General features: G+C 38.8%; 1 protein-coding gene across 3 annotated transcripts in view; it reads right to left on the reverse strand.

Annotated features, from left to right (window-relative positions):
• Positions 1-21,155, reverse strand: part of DENND4C (DENN domain containing 4C) — a 142,301-nt gene that overhangs the window by 12,645 nt on the left and 108,501 nt on the right. For 2 of the 3 annotated variants that reach the window (XM_059411578.1, XM_059411577.1), the window contains 8 exons: positions 18,417-19,582; positions 14,969-15,146; positions 14,206-14,315; positions 13,741-13,916; positions 8,964-9,146; positions 7,996-8,191; positions 5,747-5,992; positions 4,548-4,665 (listed from right to left, as the gene is read on the reverse strand). In XM_059411578.1, coding sequence (XP_059267561.1) covers positions 4,548-4,665; positions 5,747-5,992; positions 7,996-8,191; positions 8,964-9,146; positions 13,741-13,916; positions 14,206-14,315; positions 14,969-15,146; positions 18,417-19,582 — 2,373 coding nt within the window. Of the gene's footprint in view, positions 1-602; positions 1,023-4,547; positions 4,666-5,746; positions 5,993-7,995; positions 8,192-8,963; positions 9,147-13,740; positions 13,917-14,205; positions 14,316-14,968; positions 15,147-18,416; positions 19,583-21,155 lie in introns of those variants that run through there. The other variant, XM_059411576.1, reaches the window with a different exon arrangement.

The raw sequence follows: 21,155 nt of genomic DNA on the forward strand, positions 1-21,155 counted from the left end.
GTTTGTGATTGTGGTTATCATGGAATTCATACGTAACATTTTATGTATATAGCGTTCTATATTATTAGGTTCATGGTTGCTTAAGTTTGAAAACATTTTTAAAGCACTAGAGGTTTACTCCCCCCCTCCATGTTTTATGTGTACAGTGTCCTATTTCTTTTTGTGTATTACTTGACTGATTTTTGTAGATCTAATCCCATCATAATTTTCTTCAATTTATGGCCTTTTCTTTCCACTTAAAAAATTCTCCTTAATATTTCTTTTACGACTTATTTAATGGTGATGAACTCCTTCAACTTTTCTTTTTGAGAAACTCTTTCTCTCTCCTTCAATTCTGAATGATAACCTTGCCCAGTATTCTTTTTTGTAGGTTTTTTCATTTAACGACTTTCAGATATCATGATCTTCCCTTTTGGCATGCTAAGTTTCTATTGGTAAATCAGCTGACAGGGACCCCTGGGTGGCTCAGTGGGTTAAAGTCTCTGCCTTCGGCTCAGGTCATGATCCCAGGGTCCTGGGATCGAACCCCACGTCAGGCTCTCTGCTCAGCAGGGAGCCTGCTTCCCCCTCTCTCGCTGCCTACTTGTGATCTCTGTCTGTCAAATAAATAAATAAAATCTTAAAAAAAAAATCAGCTGACAGGGATGCCTGGATGGCTCAACTGGTTAAGCTGCTGCCTTCAGGTCAGGTCATCAAGTCCCACATCAGGCTCCTTGCTCAGCAGAGAGCCTGCTTCACTCTCTGCCTCTGCCTGCTACTCTGCCTGCTTGTGTTCTCCCTCCCCCACCCTCTCTCTGACAAATAAATAAATAAATAAATAAAAGAAATCTTTTTTAAAAAATCAGCTGACAGCCTTGTGGGGTTTCCTTTGTATGTAACAGTTTTATTTTCTCTTGCAGTTTTGAAATTCTCTAGCTTTAATTTTGCCATTTTAACTGTGTGCCTTGTTGTGTTCTGTATACACGGGTTCATCTTCTTAGGGGCTTTCTGTGCTTGCTGGACCTGGGTGTCCATGTCCTTCCCTAGAATAGGAAAAATCTTTAATTTGGGATATATTCCTTTCTCTTCATTTTGTCTGATTCTGTTTGTTTCTCTATATTAGGTAAGTCAGCTGTATCTGTGTCTTGAAAGTAGTGGCCTTGTGTAGAAGAGGTCCTGCGGTGCCGTAAAGCGCAATTCTCCCCACCCCATCACCAGAACCAGGTACTCCAAGAGCTTTCTTTGTGGGCTCTGTGTGTCCTCTTGTGGCTGAGCTGTGACTGCTGTGGGCATGCTGGCGGGGGGAGGCTGACCCTCAGCCCAGCTGGCTGCAGTTAGCACTGTGGGTGCACCAGGCAGGGTCTGAGAGGTCCAGCTGTAACCGCCATGAATGCACTAGTGTGTGGGGCTGGCCCTCAGCCTCGCTCTCTGCCATTAGCCTGAACCACAGCTGTGGGCACACTGCTGGGTGCAGTGCCTGTGCAGCCAGTTAAGAGGCCAGAATGCAGGAACTGCAGACATGCTAGTGTGTGGGCGTGTTTACCTCCTGCCCCTCAGGGCAGCAGTCACTTTGGGAGGACACCTTTCCCAGCCAGGGCTGCCTTCAGGAGTGGCAAGGCAGGAGCTACTTTGGAGGGTGGGTTGAGGCAGGTGGGTTGGACGGGAAATGTCAGGGTGGGCATGCAGTGCTCGTAAGGCACATGGGGACAATACTGGCTCCCCCAAGTGTCTAGCTATCTAGGCTGGGGGAGGGCAAAAAAAAAAAAGGTGCCTGGCAGCACTTGCATTCCTGGAGAAATATGCAGATTCCTGCCCCTTTGGTACATGTCTTAAGATTAGTCAGTAAATCCTCTTTCACATATACCCTAGGTAATTTTTTCCACACTGCTGCTGCTCTGCTGTGTCCCCAGCGAGTTACCCAGCATACTGTCTCTTTAAAAGTAGGGACACGGTTTCCTATCATCCTCTTGCTTTTTAGTTAATCCTCTTGCTCCTCAGCTAAACACTGCGGATTTTCAGAGCCAGAAATTACAGGGACTTGTCTTCTCAGTCCACGTCCCCAAGGCCAGGAGTGGGATTATTATTCCCTCCTTCCTCCATGTTTGTGATGTCCCTCCCATCTGTGTTTAGTTGTGCTGGGAGTTTGGTTCCCAACTGCCCCTCTGCTCCCTTTTGATATGGTCTGTTCAACTAGATTTGGAAGACACATTTTGCCAGTCTTCAGGTCATTTTCAGAGTTAGTACAACAGATATAGCTGTTGCCTTGGTTTGTCTGTGGGACAAAGTAACTCAGGACCCTCGTACTCTGCCATCTTCCCTTCTTCCTTTAAAAAAAAAAAAAAAAAATATATATATATATATACGTATATATATACACACACACACACATATATATATATTTTAAACCAATTATGGTTCATTTGCTGGGAAGTGGATCTCTGAAGCTCCTCTTCCAGAAATCACTGGAAATCACTACCATTCCAGAAATTATCACCCAAGTACTTAATTCTTGTGTCTTTCAATGTCATTTACATGTCAGTTCTTCATTTAAAACAGCCAATCAGGCCATTCTTGAGAGCTCTAAATTTTATTGCCATCACAAATTATAAAATATTTTGAAACACTTAGGCATTTCAAGAGAGGTAGGAAAGTAACTAAAGAAATAGCAACTCTGGGCACCTGGTGGTTCAGTTGGTTAAGCAACTGCCTTTGGTTCAGGTCATGATCCCAGAGTCCCAGGATATATAAATAAATAAAATAGATTTTATTTATTTATTTGAAAGACAGAGATCACAAGGAGGCAGAGAGGCAGGCAGAGAGAGAGGAGGAAGCAGGCTCCCTGCTGAGCAGAGAGTCCGATGCGGGGCTCCATCCCAGGACCCTGGAATCATAACCTGAGCCGAAGGCAGAGGCTTTAACCCACTGAGCCACCCAGACGCCCTTAAATAAAATCTTAAAAAAAAAAAAAAAAAAAACACAAAGAAATATCAGAACTAAAACAACAAAAAGACAAAAACAGCTTGTAATATATTTAAACCATAATTTTGTGACCAGCATTTTCAAGGGAAAAAAATTTTTTTTTACTTAGAACTGGAAGAAAATTGTAATAATAGCAAAATAGTAATAGATTTTTAAAAGTGAACTGTTCCCTTTCCCATCTGAGGCACCACTGTTAATAGTGGTTTTAGACCTTCTTATATGTATATATTAAAAACATGTATTTTGAGTGGCTGTTTTGTTTTAATTAAAAAGATCTTATACTGTTCCAAAACCTGCCCCTTCTCCACTTGACACATGACATCCGATGCAGGCACTTGTATGCAAATGACTCAGGCCAACATTTCATTACTCTCCTGTTAAGTATTTATGTGAAGTTTTTCATTATCACAAATAATCATACAGTAAGCATCACTGTGCAGACAACTTTCCATACTCTTATTTCTACAGAACAGAGTTGTCTTACTGTATTTGCTGAGTTAAAGGGCACGGATAATATAGGCCACATTCTTCTCTAGAACTGTATCATTTTCATGTCTAACAATGTATCAGAGTGTTCCTTTCCTCCATATCCTCAAAAAAATTGGATAAAATAATTAAAGTCTTTTGCCATTCTGATGTAACTAAGTTAGTACTTTCCCTTTTTTAATAAAAGAAATTGGTATTTCACTAAATGAGACTGAGCATTTTTTCATGTTTGTGTTATGAACTGAATTATGTTCCCCCAAATTTGTAAGTTGAACCTCAAACCCCCTATTTGACTATATTTAAAGACCGGGTCTTTAAAGAAGTAACTAACATTAAATGAGGTCGTAAGGGTAGGGGCCTAGTCTGAGATGCAGGTGCACACAGGGAAAAGACCATCTGCAAGCCAAGGAGAGAGGCCATAGGAGCAAAACCTGCTGACATTCTAATCTTTAACTTCCAGTCTCCAAACTGTGAGAAACAAATTTCTGCTGTTTAAGCCACCCAGTCCTTGGCATTCTGTCATGGCAGCCCCAGCAAACCAGTACGTCATGTAATGTTCCTTCCATGAACTGCCTATTGATACCATGCTCATGTAGCTACTGGACGGTGCTGTCTTACTGACTCAAAGGACTTTGGAATACTGGATGATCCCTTTTTAAATGCCCTGTAAAAATATGCTCTAAATGTAAGGCTGAAAATCTTTGAGGCCAGTATCTTTGAGATTCGTATCCATATATTTGAAATTATGATCCTATACCAACAACACATCCAAATTACTCTTCCACTATATAGAATTTACCTTCCCAATACTTAACCAAAATTGGCATTTGACAGAAAGATCACAAAATACTCTTCAACTCCCTGACACAGTCAAATGGGTCAGTAAAAGAGCAAATCAATTTGATCTAAAATGGAAAGACTCTTCATTGAAGAGATACTAAAAATGCATGAAAAATTTTAAAATAGAGTAGTATAATTTGTTTCTCTCACCTCCTTAATTTTATTTTTTACCCCAGCAGTCTGTTCTTCTTTATTGCTAAATAGTATTCTACTGTATGGATCGTACAGTTTGAGTCTTAGGTCTTTAATTCTGTTTTACTTACTAAAATTCCTCCATGAGACGTACAAAGGTTCGCCCGGCTCCTGATGAAGGTTGATATTATCCCATAATAGCTGAATATACACAAGTTTGCTATCCTGGGACAGAGATGACAGCGGAAGCTAAAAGATCAATAGAGAGTATTAGTCACCATAAGCATAATAATAATTACCAGTAGGTCTAGCACAGCTTGGTTATATAAAACAAATGAGTTCTTTCAAAATTCTGGACCTAAAATTTTAAGCAAAAATTTTAACTTTCTTTGTGTCTGATGATAAATATTCCTATTTTTCTCAAGTGCAGGTTTCTCATCCCTACTTCCACAGACTGGAAAGACAACTTGGTAGCTGGCACAGTGGCCACCTGAAAGATTAGTCACCACTACAACAAATTTTAAGGTTAGTTTCTACTATCTTATTGTGCAGACTGCTAAACTTAAATGAGTCAAAAGAGAGTATAATGCTTTAAGCAAAGATTGTGTTGTGCCCCTGGTGTATGCTGGGGCATCTCTCAGTAATCAGTATCATAGAATGAAGGAACTCCAGGAAGCGCAGTGACTCCTGGATCAGGCACCCCAGCCCAAGGACAGTAGGGGCTACAAAGTCAGACAGGCAGACTGTGGTCTTGGCTCCCCACCACGTAGTATTCATGTGACCTTGCAGAAACCATGTAACTAGTCTAATCTTCAATTGTATCATCTGAAAAATATGGGTAAAAGAAGACCTTTAAAATAAAGTTGTTGTGAAAATTTCAGCTGGAGATTTGATAGTTCAGAATAAAAACTACCTTTCGGAGCCACCCTTTCAACTAGATATAACCATATAACTAAATTCAGGCCCAACAGATACATAGATAAAATGTTACATGCTATCCAGGAGCTATCCCCAGAGAAAGAAGACATACTTTTCTCCATCCACTTTTATCCTTACTGCTGGCCAGAATGTGGATGTGATAGTTGGAAACAGGGCAGCCATCCTGGACCAGGTATAGAACTTAGAAACAGAGGTAATGCGCAGCTGAGCAAAAAGATAGAAGGATCTCAGGTCCCTGACATTATACCATTCCAAGACCACCTACCCAAACTTTTATGTGAGAGAGAAATAACCTACATCTTGTTAAGTGACTGTTGTATATTCTCTTACTTGAAGTTATGCTTCATTCTAACCAACCACAATGTAGTATAACCATGTGTAAGTACCCTACCTGTACACCCCCATTACAGTGTTCAGATGTGAGGATGAGTCCTGGCAAGTTACTAGGAAGGTCCAAACGTCTGAAATACCAAACGAGGTTCCAGAAAATGATCGGATGTTGATTGATGAAAGAGGATGTGTGAATCACTTGATCACCTTCATTTTCTAGCAAAGATTCAAGTTCTTTACGAAGCACTAGAGGACTCAAGTATGGCACAGAAACAGGGGGAGGATTGGGTCTTTTTCCTAAAGGATCCTTTAAAAAATAAAAATACAGTAAGAAGTGAATATTACCTATTCTGTATGTTTTAGAGTACTTCTCTAAATTGTGCTTTATCTATCCTTTCAAAATCAGTGATTTCCGACCCAGTGCTACATGTAGTATACTCTAATGAAAACCTAAAAAAAGAAAAAAAATACTTTACCATAAATACCCTGAAGTTAAAGGATTATAAAAGAAAATTGATAATCCATATAATAGGCCCTATTTTAAACACTGAAAGTTTCTCTATTTTTCTAAGAAATACTATATTCCAGATGTTTTATGATTCCCCCCAAAAGTTGACTTTATCTTCTTTCTAAAACTCTAAACAAATGGAACAGTCTTTGTGTTAATATTTGATGACTCCTTTTATAATTATATCTACCTGTAAAAGTCTGCTTTTACATTTGATTGCAATAAAAACTAAAGAGCAGTCTTACAAATCAAATAACAAATGAAGAAAGAATCCAATTTAGTCTCTGTATCAGAATAAAATGCTTATGACCAATTCATTAATGAGTATCCTTAATGCCCAGGCTGAGGTTTCCAAATACCATTTCCTCTAAAAAGACCCAGGGTTTCTCAGAGAAATGGCTGATTCTAGGTCTAGAGAAAGAGATATATCACATGAGCATGAAACATCTTGTCATACAAGAAAGCAAGGAAGCGGGTGCCAGGGTGGCTCAGTTGGTTGGGCGACTGCCTTCAGCTCAAGTCATGATCCTGGAGGCCCGGATCGAGTCCCGCATCAGGCTCCCTGCTCGGTGGGGAGTCTGCTTCTCCCTCTAACCCTCCCCATTCTCATGCTCTCTCTCACTCTTTCTCAAATAAATGAATAAAATCTTAAAAAAGGCAAGGAAGCTTAAAAAAAATTTACAAAAGGCTACTAGAATTGTATCAAAGGGACTAGGGCACCAATTCGTAGAGGTTTCTAGCTGATCAAAGATGGGATAAGGTAAGTATTAGTAAGGATAGCAACAGCAATGATGTAAACACAAATGTTTAAATCAGTGAGTTCATAATGATACCCTATTCCTCTAAATTAATTGATCACCTGGGAGAATGCTAGGAATCCAACTAATTTTTTTGAAAACTGGTAAATAAGAGGAAAAAAAATCAATCATCCTATCTTTACAAAGTAAACTCTGTGTTTGGAAAAGCAAACAGAAAACAAAGGGCAAGTTTCTCTTTATAGATGTACCCCATATAATAAAGATAATTAGACTATCACCCTTTATAGCTGGAAATGAGTAATGTGATCTGGGCAATGGGGCATTAATAGCTATCAGCATCAGGAAGAAAGTTCATGTTTTCTATTGAGGGACATCCCACCACTGCTACTGTCTTACAAAAATAAACCACAAAAGAAAAACCTGACTCTGATCAAACTTCTAGATAATTAAGAGGGTTGTACAAGATCAGTGCTCTAACCCCTGAGCTATGGAGCCTTCCCCTAATTAGCAGGGTTGTAATCAACAAGTATGTTCCAAGGTCAAAAAAAGGGTCTACAGATTTAAAAAGACTAAAAACCAAATCAGCTGTAATGTACAGATATTATTTGATCGTTTTTCAAACTACAAAGCACACACAAACTCGACATTTTTTTAAACCATTAGAAATTTGAACAGAGATTGAATAATTTGGTATTTTTTTTAGTTGTATAATGCATTGCATTTCTGTATTACTCTTAAGAACTATGTAGTATATACTAAAATATTTACAAATGGAATATATAATGTTTGGAGCTTGTTTCAGAAGAATCTAGGAAAGAAGTGAATAAAGGTATACATGAAAGAACAATGACCCTAAGGTGAAAATACTGAAGCCAGATGGCAGGTCAAAGGAATTCATTACACTCTTTTGTTTAGTTTTGTACATACTTGAAATTTTAAGAAATTCTTAGTCTGCTTATGAAAAATTCTTATCACTTATGGATTATGTGCTGCTCTAATAAATACTTACATGAATACACAGATAATTATCATCTTGTTACATACCACAACTTCCTGCAGACTGTTTGGGAGACTGACTGTTGAAATGCCATGAAACGGTCGCTGGGAAAAGTCAATATTTTGCAAGGGACCTCCAACACTGTGACTTCGAGTCAAAGATACATTTCGCTTTGAAAAACTATTAGGCGCAGGTGAAATTTTCATAGTTTGGACTTCTCCACTGGCTCTCTTTATTTCATCACTTTAAAAAAATGAAGAAATGCTGTGTTTGTGCTGTAACACAATCTAAACCTGTCCAGCTAGAGTATTTTCTACAACGAATTTTGAGTCTACTGAATGTACTGGAGAACAATCAGTACCACCTTATAAGATTTACATTTTCTTCAAGCATTTTGTGAAAGGAGTCAGAAGAACAGGATGGAGTAGATGACTCTGGTGAAGGGTGGGAGAAAGACAAAGGGTAGTAACAGATATTCTTTTTAAAAGACTAAGTGCCCACTCAGTTGTTTTATTCAAACATCGTTTCATCTTTACTAAACAAAATCATCTAGAATTATGCAACCAAGTATTATAGATTCTTTGATAAGTATTTAACCTCTACCAGGCCATGATCCACCTAAGGACAAAGAACAGATCTTAATTTTTTTATTTTTAGTCCTTAGCATCATGCTTTTAATAAATATTTGATTCAATCAGTATTTAAGAGGAAGTAGTATATTTCACAATAAAGAGAGTAGGTCTCTGGAAACTGGCAATGACTACACTAAAAGAGAAAAATACTTTGTACTCTTGTGAAGTTCATTTTGTAAATGGACACTGTAAAACAATAATTTCAAAAATGGTTTATCATCACATTCATTCATTAGATATGAACAATACATCATAGTAAAATGTTAAGACTGAATTTTTTAAATGCCATAATTTATGCCCATATGCATCAAGTTATCTTTAAAAATGGAATTTTTACAAGGGTACCCAATTTATAGTGCAGACTTCTCTGTATCCTGTGGTACCTTGATTCAGTTGCAGAGATGGTTTCTTCAGTTACGGTCTGGTTTTCCTTTGGGAAATCCATAAAGTTGATCAAGTCAGGTTCTGCTGAACTAGATACAGGTTTGTGCTCTGAAGGTTCACTAGCCAATGGAATGCTGCCGCTTTGTAAACTGTCACCAGAGGTACTTGGTTTCAGGAAAAAGCTAAACACGAGCAATGAAAAAAAAAAATGTCTTTAAAAACCTAGAACCGGGGCGCCTGGGTGGCTCAGTGGTTTGAGCCTCTGCCTTCGGCTCAGGTCATGATCTCAGGGTCCTAGGATCGAGCCCCAGGTCAGGCTCTCTGCTCAGCAGGGAGCCTGCTTCCCCCTCTCTCTCTCTACCTGCCTCTCTGCCTACTTGTGATCTCTCTGTCTCTCTGTGTCAAATAAATAAAGAAAATCTTTAAAAAAAATTAAAAAAATTAAAAAGAAAATAAAAACCTAGAACCCTAGGGATGCCTGGGTGGCTCAGTGGGTTAAAGCCTCTGCCTTAGGCTCAGGTCATGATCCCAGAGTCCTGGGACTGAACCCCACATTGGGCTCTCTGCTCCATGGAGAGCCTGCTTCCTCTTCTCTCTCTTTCTCTGCCTGCCGCTCTGCCTACTTGTGATTCTCTGTTTGTCAAATAAATAAATAAAATCTTTAAAAATAAAATAGGGGCACCTGGGTGGCTCAGTGGGTTAAACCTCTGCCTTTGGCTTGGGTCATGGTCTCAGGATCCTGGGATCAAGTCCCTAGTCAGGTTCTCTGCTCAGCAGGGAGCCTGCTTTCCCCTCTCTCTCTGCCTCCATGTGATTTCTCTCTGTGTGTCAAATAATAAAGTCTTTAAAAAAATAAAATAAAATAAAAACCTAGAACCCCTGGGGCACCCGAGTGGCTCAGCGTGTTAAGCAGCTGCCCAGAGTCCTGGGATCAAGCTCCACATCAGGCTCCCTGCTCTGCAGAGAGCCTGCTTCTCTACTTACTTGTAAGCTCTCTCTAGCTGTCAAATAAATAAATAAAATCTTTACCAAAAAAAAACAAAAAACAAACAAACAAAAAAAAAACACCCACCTAGAACCCTCTAAATTTCATATTTATTACTTTATGATAAAGCAGTCACTGATGAATTTTACACAATCCACAGAACTACTGTCTCTTCCAAACATATACCACATGTGCACACACACCCATGCTATCATTCTCAATCCTCTCTTGTCATAAACTTTTTTTTTTAAAAAAGCGTTTATTTATTTATTTGACAGAGAGGCAGAAAGGGGGAAGCAGCCTGCCTGCTGAGCAAGAATCCGGATGAGGAGCTTGATCCCAGGTCCCTGAGATCCCACTAAACCACCCAGGTGCCCCTTGTCATAAACTTTTCAAATGAAAAAGCTCTCAAAGTCATTACCATTTGGTGTTAAGATTCTTTAAAGAAAGCTATGAAGAAGATGGAAAGCAAAACATTTCATTAATTTTCTGAGTTAAAAAAGAGAGGGAGACAAACCCTGAGAGACGCTGGACTCCAAGAAACAAACAGGGTTTCAGAGAGGAGGAGTGTGGGAGATGAGGCAGCCGGGTGATGGGCATTAAGGAGGGCACAATTGTGATGAGCACTAGGTGTTATTCACAACTAATGAACCACTGAACACTACATCAAAAACTAATGTACTGCATGTTGGCTAACTGAACATAATAAAAAAAATAGAGCAGCAATGGCATTTTAGCATGTATTAACCTATAACTGTGTATGGTAGCCTCTCCCTCATAAATATACATTTTGTCTCAAGTCATTTCCTCTTCCCCTTTATCCATTATTTTGTTTCATCTTATCTCTGTCCTCTTTCTGGGTGGGGATGAAGTGAGGGTTGGCCCTTGCAAGGGACATGACGAGAACTCTCTGAGGTAATGTTCTACATCTTAGTAAGGGTTAAATCTGCATCAGTGTATGCATTCAGTTTTCAAATGGTACATTTTAAATGGAGAGATGGGCATCTGGGTTTCACCATAAGAAAAATCTTTAAACTTAAGCTGCAAGTTTGAAATTTTCTATAATGACATACTGGGGAGGAAAATCAACAATGCTCCTTTATACTTACACAGAAAATATAAAATAAGGTACTTAACATAATAGCTTACAAAACACAATTAACTCAACAGAGAAGTATATGACTATGGAGAATAATTTAAAACAAAAGAACATAAAAGACAATCTAAAAAATAGAGGTATGGGCACCTGGGTGGCTCAGTGGGTTAAGCCGCTGCCTTCGGCTCAGGTCATGATCTCAGGGTCCTGGGATCAAGTCCCACATTGGGCTCTCTGCTCAGCGGGGAGCCTGCTTCCCTCTCTCTCTCTCTCTCTGCCTGCCTCTCCATCTACTTGTGATCTCTCTCTGTCAAATAAATAAATAAAATCTTTAAAAAAATAAAATAAAATAAAATAAATAAAAAATAGAGGTATGTTCACAGATAAAAGAATAATGTTGAAAATGTCCATTTTCCCCAGATTAATCTATACATCTAATGCTGCAATCTCAATGAAAATTCCAGCTGAATTTGGGGATGGGGAAGGGGGACACTAAAGTTGCTCTAAGCAAAATAAATAAATAAATAAAATGTCCATGGTGGGGAGTTTACCCTATCAACCAGATATAACACAACACTGATAAAAAATAGACTAGACCAAAAAAACAGGGAACACAGAGGCAGAGTGAGGTGTACTTGGGCATGTGTTTTACGATAAAGGTGATGTTACCTATCAATGAAGAAAGGATAGGAAACAGTCTCCTTACATGAAGAAAAAGAAAGCTGTATACCTACCACCATACACAAACACAAAGGTGTATTCCAGGTGGATTAAAGATCTAAATATCAGAGGTAAAATACAAAGCTAACGAAAGAAACCTCCGGAGAAATTCTTCATGTCCTACAGATGGGAAACGACTTTTATTTTTTTTATTTTATTTTTTTTTAGAATTTATATATATATATATTTTTAAGATTTTATTTATTTATTTGACAGAGAGAAATCACAAGTAGATGGAGAGGCAGGCAGAGAGAGAGAGAGAGAGGGAAGCAGGTTCCCTGCTGAGCAGAGAGCCCGATGCGGGACTTGATCCCAGGACCCTGAGATCATGACCTGAGCCGAAGGCAGCGGCTTAACCCACTGAGCCACCCAGGCGCCCCGAGAAACGACTTTTAAAACAAGACCAAAAGCACAAATCATGGGGGAAAATTAATGGATAATGACATCAAGATGAATGCTTTCAAGGAATTAATATCAAGAAGATTTAAGAATCAACAAGAAAAAGTTAACCAAAAAATGGACAAGGTAAAAATATAAACAGGCAACTCACAGAAAATGCTGGAATAATTAACAAGAATATGAAGAGATAAACTCACTGATATTCACAGAACTTAAAACAAAAACAAAATAGCACTTTATATTCATTAGAATACAAAAAAATGAAAAGTGATAATATCAAATGCTGGTACGGACATACAGTAATGAAAATTCTTAGGCATTAGTAGTGAGAGTACTGCCATATGGGAATCTATCTTCCATTGTTTCTTAAAATCATGAATGAAAATGACTCAATCACCTTGCTGCTAAGACTATTATTCTGAGAGAAACTATTTCACAAGTTCAGAAGGAGACATATTTTACAGTGCACTGCCTCACTGCAGTGGTATTTATAGGAACAGAGACCTGGAAGCAACTGAACCAATACAGGATAATGGGTAAGTAAAATTAAGTATTAACTTCCTACAGGAGGAAAGGAATAAACTAGATGTACATACGGCAACTCAGCTTTTAAACTGAGTAATAGAGATTATTGTATTCTAATTATGTAACTTAAATTGCATAATCATGCAAAACTATGTATTTTTATGAAGGTATATATTCAAAGGTATCACACACAGTGGAGTCAATGTCTTTGTTGGATAAAGGAATGAGAGTGGGACGGGGGGAAGAGCTAACAAGAGAGGATCCTTGCACAAAGCAATGATGATAGTACATCAGGAATTAGAATACGATTTCACTCAGCTCCACACCTGAAGCTAAAAGGAAAAACTAAGCTAAGAAGACACACCTGTACAGTTTGTTTGTTTGTTTGTTTGTTTTTTAGAGATTTTATTTATTTGACAGAGAGATCACAATATAGAGAGCCCGATGTGGGGCTCAAACCCAGAACCCTAAGATCATGACCTGAGCCGAAAGCAGAGGCTTAACCCACTGAGCTATCCAGGTGCCCCGATTAGATTTTTTAAAAGCAGCTAAAGGTAGACAGTAATATGAAGCTTGTCTTCTCCATAAAACAAACAGAATATTAAGATCATTATTTAAGCAGTTATCAAACTCTTGATTACTTAATGAGTAATCATAAATCACCTACTCTCTTTTCGATTCCCTGGAATTTGGTCATTTCACTGTACAGAGCACTACCATAAAGGGTTAACAAGTTGGGAGAAGAGTCAAAAAACCCCCATTGCCCGTGCCTTTAGTTTTTTCTTCTAGAATATATAAAGTCACTGAGAAAGAAAGTTTAAAGATAAATATTGAAGTTCTGAATCATCTATGATGTTTAGCTCCAAGAATTAACTACTACTGACAATTGTGTATTAAATAAACTGGAAAAGTAGTCTCCTATACTGGCATATTTTCTCCTCCAGTAGTGAGAGTGAAGGAGAGAGAAGAGGGACAGCTGGAGGGTGCCGTGACTATTTCCCTCTCCCTCGAGGAGTCATGCCTTCTGAGAAGGAGCTTTCACAATACTAACCTTGCAGAGCCTCTCAAGTCTTTAAATTCTATGTTGAGAAGAGGCAAGAAGTTGCTTTTACAGAATGGACAGGTGGTATTCAAATTTGAGTCATCTGCCGTCCATCCAGCCATAATTTCTTCATCATAAACTAAAGCGCTACAAGCTCTGCACTGGGAACAACTTGACATCAAAACCTAAGAGAAGAAAAGTGCAGACACTGAGAACTTGCATAGTGAAGTCATCTCCACAGACCATCCTTTGGAGACACAGCATTTTACTCATTTTGTTGATCCAATTTAGAATTAAGTTCAGTCACTGTACAGGTAAAACTAGCAGTCTATTGCCTTACTTACATAAGACAAGCAAATTCAACAAAATGATTTACTCTTCGGTCTACAAGGGTATCACGAATTCTATCCAGTCCCATTCTGAAATAAGCATGTTTACAACCATTCTACCATGTGCAGAATACAGAACTTTTACCTCCATTGCACAATTCTGATAGATGCTAGACATGCTGGTGTTTTGAGAAGAACCGTGATCTGATTTTTCACAGTCCTGCCCTTTTATGTTTCTTGGAAATGTAGGTTCACCTAAAGAGAAGTAAATGTAACACATTATATAAGACTGTCCTTATTCTTTGGAAATGCATACTAGAGTATTCAGGGGGAGTATAATGAAGTCTACGATTTATTTTCAAGTGGTTCAGTATAAAAATTTCTGTAGGTATATATCTAAAATTAACAACAGTTAACCCTAAGTGGAGAATATGTGATCGATCATTATATGATTCTTTCGTCTATTCAGGACATTTGAAATTTTTCGTAACAGAATGTTGGAAAAAATAAATAGAACTTAAATTTCTTAAAATAACATAGGGCTTCTCAAACACTGGTATACATCTGATTTATCCCGAGAGCTGGTTAATAATATATTTCTAAGGCCCCAATCCCTCACATTCAGTCTGAAAAGTTTTAGCCTGGGACTTGGACATTAGTCCATATTTTAAAATAAATTCCCCGTGTGATTTTGACAACAAACTAAAGTCTGAGAACCAATGACAGAGTCCACAAACACAACTAAGGTGACTGGAACACTTAGAGATCCTGTAAAATAAGTGATAGTACAGTGTGGCTACACTCACCATCTATCAGATCATCTCAGCAGAGGGGGTCTATTGTGTAATGTGGCAGGTGGAGGGAAAGGTACAGGCACATAAATGACAGGAAAGGACCGTCCCTCCTACCTGTTGAGTACTGCAGTTTTCCTGCATCTCCACTGCTGCTGCTACTGCCAAGGCTTGTGTTGCTCTGGGTAAGTTCACTGGGAACCAACCCTGCAATATTCATGTTAGGTGACACGTTCTCCCCCAAAATATGGTCTTCCAGGCCAGCTGGGAAGCTGTAATCTCTGTTTGTTTCCTCCTTTAATTGAAAAGAATAAAACCCCACATACATAAATAGTATCTTCCCCAATAAAAATATATTCACTCTGCCCTTTTCAGAATTATTCTCTATAATCCTTAAACTAATCATCTCCTCATTTTTCAAAACCATGAACTACTCTCAGTATTATTTGGAATTTTCTTTCCACACTCTAATTCAAGCAATGACCTAGAATACTTTTAAGATTTTGTTTCACCCCTGGTGTATATTGGGATGTCTCTCCAATAATCAGTATCACAGAATGAAGGAACTCCAGGAAACTCAATGTCTCCTGGATCAGGCACCCCAGCCCAAGGACAGGAGGGGCTACAAACTCAGACAGGCAGACTGTGGTCTTTGCTCCCCACCACATAGTATTCATGTGACCTTGCAGAAACCATATAACTAGTCTAACAAAATTATATCATCTGAAAAATATGGATATGAGAAGTCCTTTAAAACAAAGGTGGTGTGAAAATTATAGCTGGCAATATGATTTGCAGAACAACCAACCATCCATACTAGAGGCAAAAATAAGAATAAAAGTTCCAAACACTATAGTTCTTAACTGCTAGTGACTGCTGATGCTTTAGTTTAGAGAGAAAACATTTCATTCAACAAGCAGGTTCCTTTCTGATTTCTGCTTTAAAGAAGACTCGTGTCTTGTTATAAAACCACGTTAAGTGGGCGCCTGGGTGGCTCAGTGGGTTAAGCCGCTGCCTTCGGCTCAGGTCATGATCTCAGGGTCCTGGGATCGAGGCCCACATCGGGCTCTCTGCTCAGTGGGGAGCCTGCTTCCTCCTCTCTCTCTGCCTGCCTCTCTGCCTGCTTGTGATCTCTCTCTGTCAAATAAATAAATAAAAATCTTAAAAAAAAAAAAAAAAAAACCACGTTAAGTGATAGAACAATTAAACAGATATGTGAAACAGGAAATAAAAGCACTTATATTACCAACACCCACACAGTACAATTAAAATCTTTATGTATATCCTTCTAGTCATTTTAAAATATGTGTATATATATATACTTTTACAAAATAGGATAGTTTTTTAGCCTATTCTCATGTAATGTATTTTGATGTCATTAAATCTTAATTATTTAATCCCAGCAACCTAATCCAGTTTACTGATGGACTTCAATGCATTTGGTAAATCTCTGTTGCTTAAGCATTCAGAATGCTTTCAATTTTATGTTACACTGATGAATTCCTTTGAGTTGTTTTTATACATATCCCTAATTATTTCCTTAGATTAAAATCTGGATAAAAGTTATGAACTTTTTAAAAAGACTTTGTAGGGCGCCTGGGTGGCTCAGTGGGTTAAGCCGCTGCCTTCGGCTCAGGTCATGATCTCAGGGTCCTGGGATCGAGGCCCGCATCGGGCTCTCTGCTCAGCAGGGAGCCTGCTTCCCTCTCTCTCTCTCTGCCTGCCTCTCCATCTACTTGTGATTTCTCTCTGTCAAATAAATAAATAAAATCTTTAAAAAAAAAAAAAAAAAGACTTTGTATACATTCCTTCATTTGGAAATATTTATTAGGTATAACCTATTTGCTTTGTAAAGGCACTAGTACCAAGGTTGACAGCAATGAAAACAAAAGAAAGATTAAGACATGTGACCACCTGAAATTTACAGTCCTATATTCCAAGTCCAAAGTACTCTGTAGAAAGGTGGTTTTTGTTTTTTTTTTTTACTATTTTTATTAACACTGTTAGATAAAATTTCAAAAATAGAATGGCTCAATCAGTCTACTTCAAGGTAATGCTAGGTTAAGATACTTTTTTTTTTTTTTAAGATTCTATTTATTTGACAGAGAGAGATCACAAGTGGGCAGAGAGGCAGGCAGAGAGAGAGAGAAGAGGAAGCAGACTCCCTGCTGAGCAGAGAGCCCGATGTGGGACTCAATCCCAGGACCCTGAGATCATGACCTGAGCCGAAGGCAGCGGCTTATAGGTTAAGATACTTTTGAAGCTAGCTTATTTTGTCTTTCCTTCACTGACCTTGTAAGTTCTTTTAAATGCAACAAAATGCAACTCTGTCTTACAGAACTCAATATTACTCTTTCATTTCTTAGAGATGGGGAGAGAAACAGAATTTATAACAGTAGGGCGCCTGGGTGGCTCAGAGGGTTAAAGCCTCTGCCTTCGGCTCAGGTCATGATCCCAGGGTCCTAGGATAGAGCCCTGCATTGGGCTCTCTGCTCAGTGGGAAGCCTGCTTCCTCCTCTCTCTCTCTCTGCCTGCCTCTCTGCTTGTGATCTCTGTCTGTCAAATAAATAAATAAAATCTTTAAAAAAAAAAAAAAAGAATTTAGTAACAGTGAACATTTATAGGTGTCTGTCCTTCCCACTATAGTACCTAAGTACTCTATCATTCTTTGAACACGAAGGTGAAATTTTAATTAATTTTTTCTATAAAACAAATAAGCAAAATTTCTCCCCTTCTATTTCACTGAAAGGTCTAATGGTTAATTCTCTTTTCAGTAATTTTTAAAAGAATTAGCAATTGTTGTTATGCAGTATGAAATCTATGGATTAAGTGGTAAAGTGATTCCATATATATTAAAGAGAACAAAGATAAAAGTTACTTAAAAGTGAAGTCCTATGGGGTGCCTGGGTGGCTCAGTGGGGTTAAGCTTCTGCCTTTGGCTCAGATCACGATCCCAGCATCCTGGGATTGAGTCCTTCACCAGGCTCTCTGCTCAGCAGGGAGCCTGCTTCCCCATCTCTGCCTGCTTGTGATCTCTGTCAAATAAATAAAATCTTAAAAAAAAAAAAAAAAAGTTGGGTGCCTGGGTGGCTCAGTGAGTTAAGCCTCTGCCTTCAGCTCAGGTCATGATCTCAGGGCCCTGGGATCAAGTCCTGCATGGGGTTCTCTGCTCAGCTGGGAGCCTACTTCCTCGTCTCTCTCTCTCTGCCTGCCTCTTTGCCTACTTGTGATCTCTCTGTCAAATAAATAAATAAATTCTTGGGAAAAAAAAAAAAGTGAAGTGCTATGCAAATATGATATGGCATTGTTATTAAATTATTAATCATTAATACTTTCAAAGAAATAAACTTAATGTGTTATTCAGACTCATCTATGGAATTATAGAGTAGTCCCGATATTCTGTTTCTTTAATATTAATTTCCTTATACTGATGTTCAAGTCATTTCAAGAACAAAATAGGATATGCATAAAGTTTTACCAGAAATCTCTAAATATGAAGTTATATATTAAAAAATACTAGAAACGCTCCCATACGAGACAGTCCACACCCATGAAGCGTTCTTACCTCATCATCCGAGTAGCTGTAGGCAGACGCTACGGCTACCCACATCTTACTGGCTACTGTTGCTGCTTGTTTCATACCAGATTTTAGGACATCTATCTTGGGTCCTGAGAGTATATTATCTAGCTTCAACCCTGACAAAGAATTTACCACAGAACCCAGTGAGCCATGTGGTGAAGAGCGCACAAGGGCTGATAAAGCTGAACGTTCTTTCTGGCTGCGAGACGGCGTCTGCTGCCTGAAACGCCCGGTGAGAGTTTTAGACCTGGATTGTGCTGGGGAGCTCTTTTCACTTTCGGGATCTTCCTGTGCTGCTGGACCCTGCTCTAGAGGCAGGCTTGATCTCCTCTCTAAAGGGCGAGTAAACGCACTGGCTGGACCAGACTCTCTGCTTCCCTCTCCGTGTAATTCCATACTGGAAGACTTGCTGCCCAGGGGGCTCTTCAGGTTCATATAGTTTTCGATTTCATCAGCCAGATTACGTGCAATGCCTGGGGAAGACATCTTATCTTCGGAATCTGGAGTTTTTTCTCCTGTACCTTCAGTGGCCAAAAGAGACAAAGGATCTAGTCCAGTTTCAACATCCTCCCTCTCAACAGCTTTAACAACCCCATATAAACTACTTCTCTTATTCATGACATCTCTGGATCCTACTTTTGAGTCTCTGGGCTGATTACTGTCACCATCACTGTGTAGACTGTCACCTGCATCCTTTTCCATAGGAGTCTGAGCTACACTGTCATCAACCACAGGTTCCAGGAGCTCTTGGCTTTCCTCGAGCATCTCTAAAACTGAGGAAGATCTGTGCTCTGAATCCCAAGTGCTCTCAGACAATCGGGTCCTGGTATCACCCAGATGACAACCAACACTGTCAAAGCTATGGGTGCTTGCAGCTCGGAGTGCAGAGGTCTTAGGACAGGTCAATGCTGCTGTGAGAATCTTGGCATCTGCTCCCATCATAATAGCCGCTTCACTTGAATTCAAATCCAAGCTGCTCTTCTTAAGCAACATTCCCGCTCGACTTTCAGAACTGAAACTACAACTCCTCTCTGGAAAATGCTTTTGTCTTTTATCTCCTCTGTCACCATTCTTCTTGGGGTTAGTAACTTCACCGAAGACTGCCTCTTCACCTGGATCCTGAGTAGCAAACGGCACACTGGATGTACTACCTGAAAGAGAAAGTACAGTATTAGAAAGGAACTCTATTTTCTGATGTAACTTGTAGAAAATGTTTCTTTTCTGATTTTGGAAAAGTGACACATCCTCGGAGTGCAAGATTGAGTTCAAAAGGTACAAAGAAAATAATACAGAGAAAAGAACAACCAAAAAGCCTCCACTCAGTCCTGCCTCCCAGAGATAACATTGTTAATGTATGACCTGCCTCTCACTCTCTACACACACATTTTAAAAATGAGGCAACATACGCTGCAGATACCTGTACTGTTCACCAAAATCTATCGCATTTACCAAATACAGATCTATAAATACCTTACAGCTGCAAAGTTCTATATTCCATTTAAGAAATATATTTTGTGTTAAACAACTAACCTAAAAAGACAAAATCTCTTCCCTTCTGGCTTTCATATATCTAATTCAACAAATATTTGCTAGGAATCTACTCCACACAAAGTAAATTCATAATCATGGAGGAATTATAGATTTGCTAAAAATCAAAGCCTTATTGCTCCAAAGTAAAATAATTCCCCAAAGTAGAAGAATCTAGAGTAGAGTCCTTAGACTTGGCAAATTCCAAGAAAGCTGACAAAATCTGCATAGCTCCAAATTTTTCAGATATATTCAATCCCTCAACAAATACTCAAATGTCTACTAGCATTTATCATATAATGGGCTAGAAATATAGAGGCAAATGAAACAGACATGATCCCAGATCTCTCTCTGAGTTCAGTCTTGTTTGATCAAGTGGAACAAAATTATGCTGGTGGCTGTAGGGGGAAGCAAGTAGTTTTTGTTTGTTTGTTTATCTGTTTGTTATTGTTTTTAGGGTTTTTGTTTCTTTGTTTTTATTTAAATTCCAGTTAGTTTACATACAGCACAATACTAGTTTCAGGTATAGAATCTAGTGATGCAATTTTTTTCCCATTCCAAGACCAAAAGCTATTTCCTATTTGAATCATTACCAAAACTCAAGTCTACCCATTCCTATTTAGGATTCTCATTTGTTTTTTAAAAGGCATAGTGACCTAGCAGATTTGAGGGAAAAGTTCTTTAATAAAGTCTTCTTTTTAAAACTTCCAGGTTAATTTCTAGGTTCTTTTTAAGCTTCCAAATTGGTCCCAAATAATAATCATAATCATACCAATTAAACAGAGTAAGCACTTAGAGATATTTCACAGCTTTTAGGAGAATTAAATTAGCCTGTTTTACACCTCCAAAATTTGTGAACCTTTACCAGTATATGAGAAACAGATCTTAGCAAATTTACTGGTTCTCACAGTATTTCCAGGAATTTAGTGGCACATTTTTTTCAATTAAAATAGATTTGACCCTTGATATATTGGCAAAAGCCCCACTACTCCCGCTTCCTTTCGTATTAGAATAAATCTTCCCACATCAAGACATGACACAAGGGGTGCCTGGGTGACTCAGTGGGTTAAGCTGCTGCCTTTGGCTCAGGTCATGAACTCAGGAGTCCTGGGATCGAGCCCCGCATCAGGCTCTCTGCTCAGCAGGGAGCCTGCTTCCTCCTCTCTCTGCCTGCCTCTCTGCCTACTTGTGCTCTCT

Source organism: Mustela nigripes, chromosome 9 (genome assembly GCF_022355385.1).
Source record: "Mustela nigripes isolate SB6536 chromosome 9, MUSNIG.SB6536, whole genome shotgun sequence".
Classification (NCBI taxonomy): Eukaryota; Metazoa; Chordata; class Mammalia; order Carnivora; family Mustelidae; genus Mustela; species Mustela nigripes.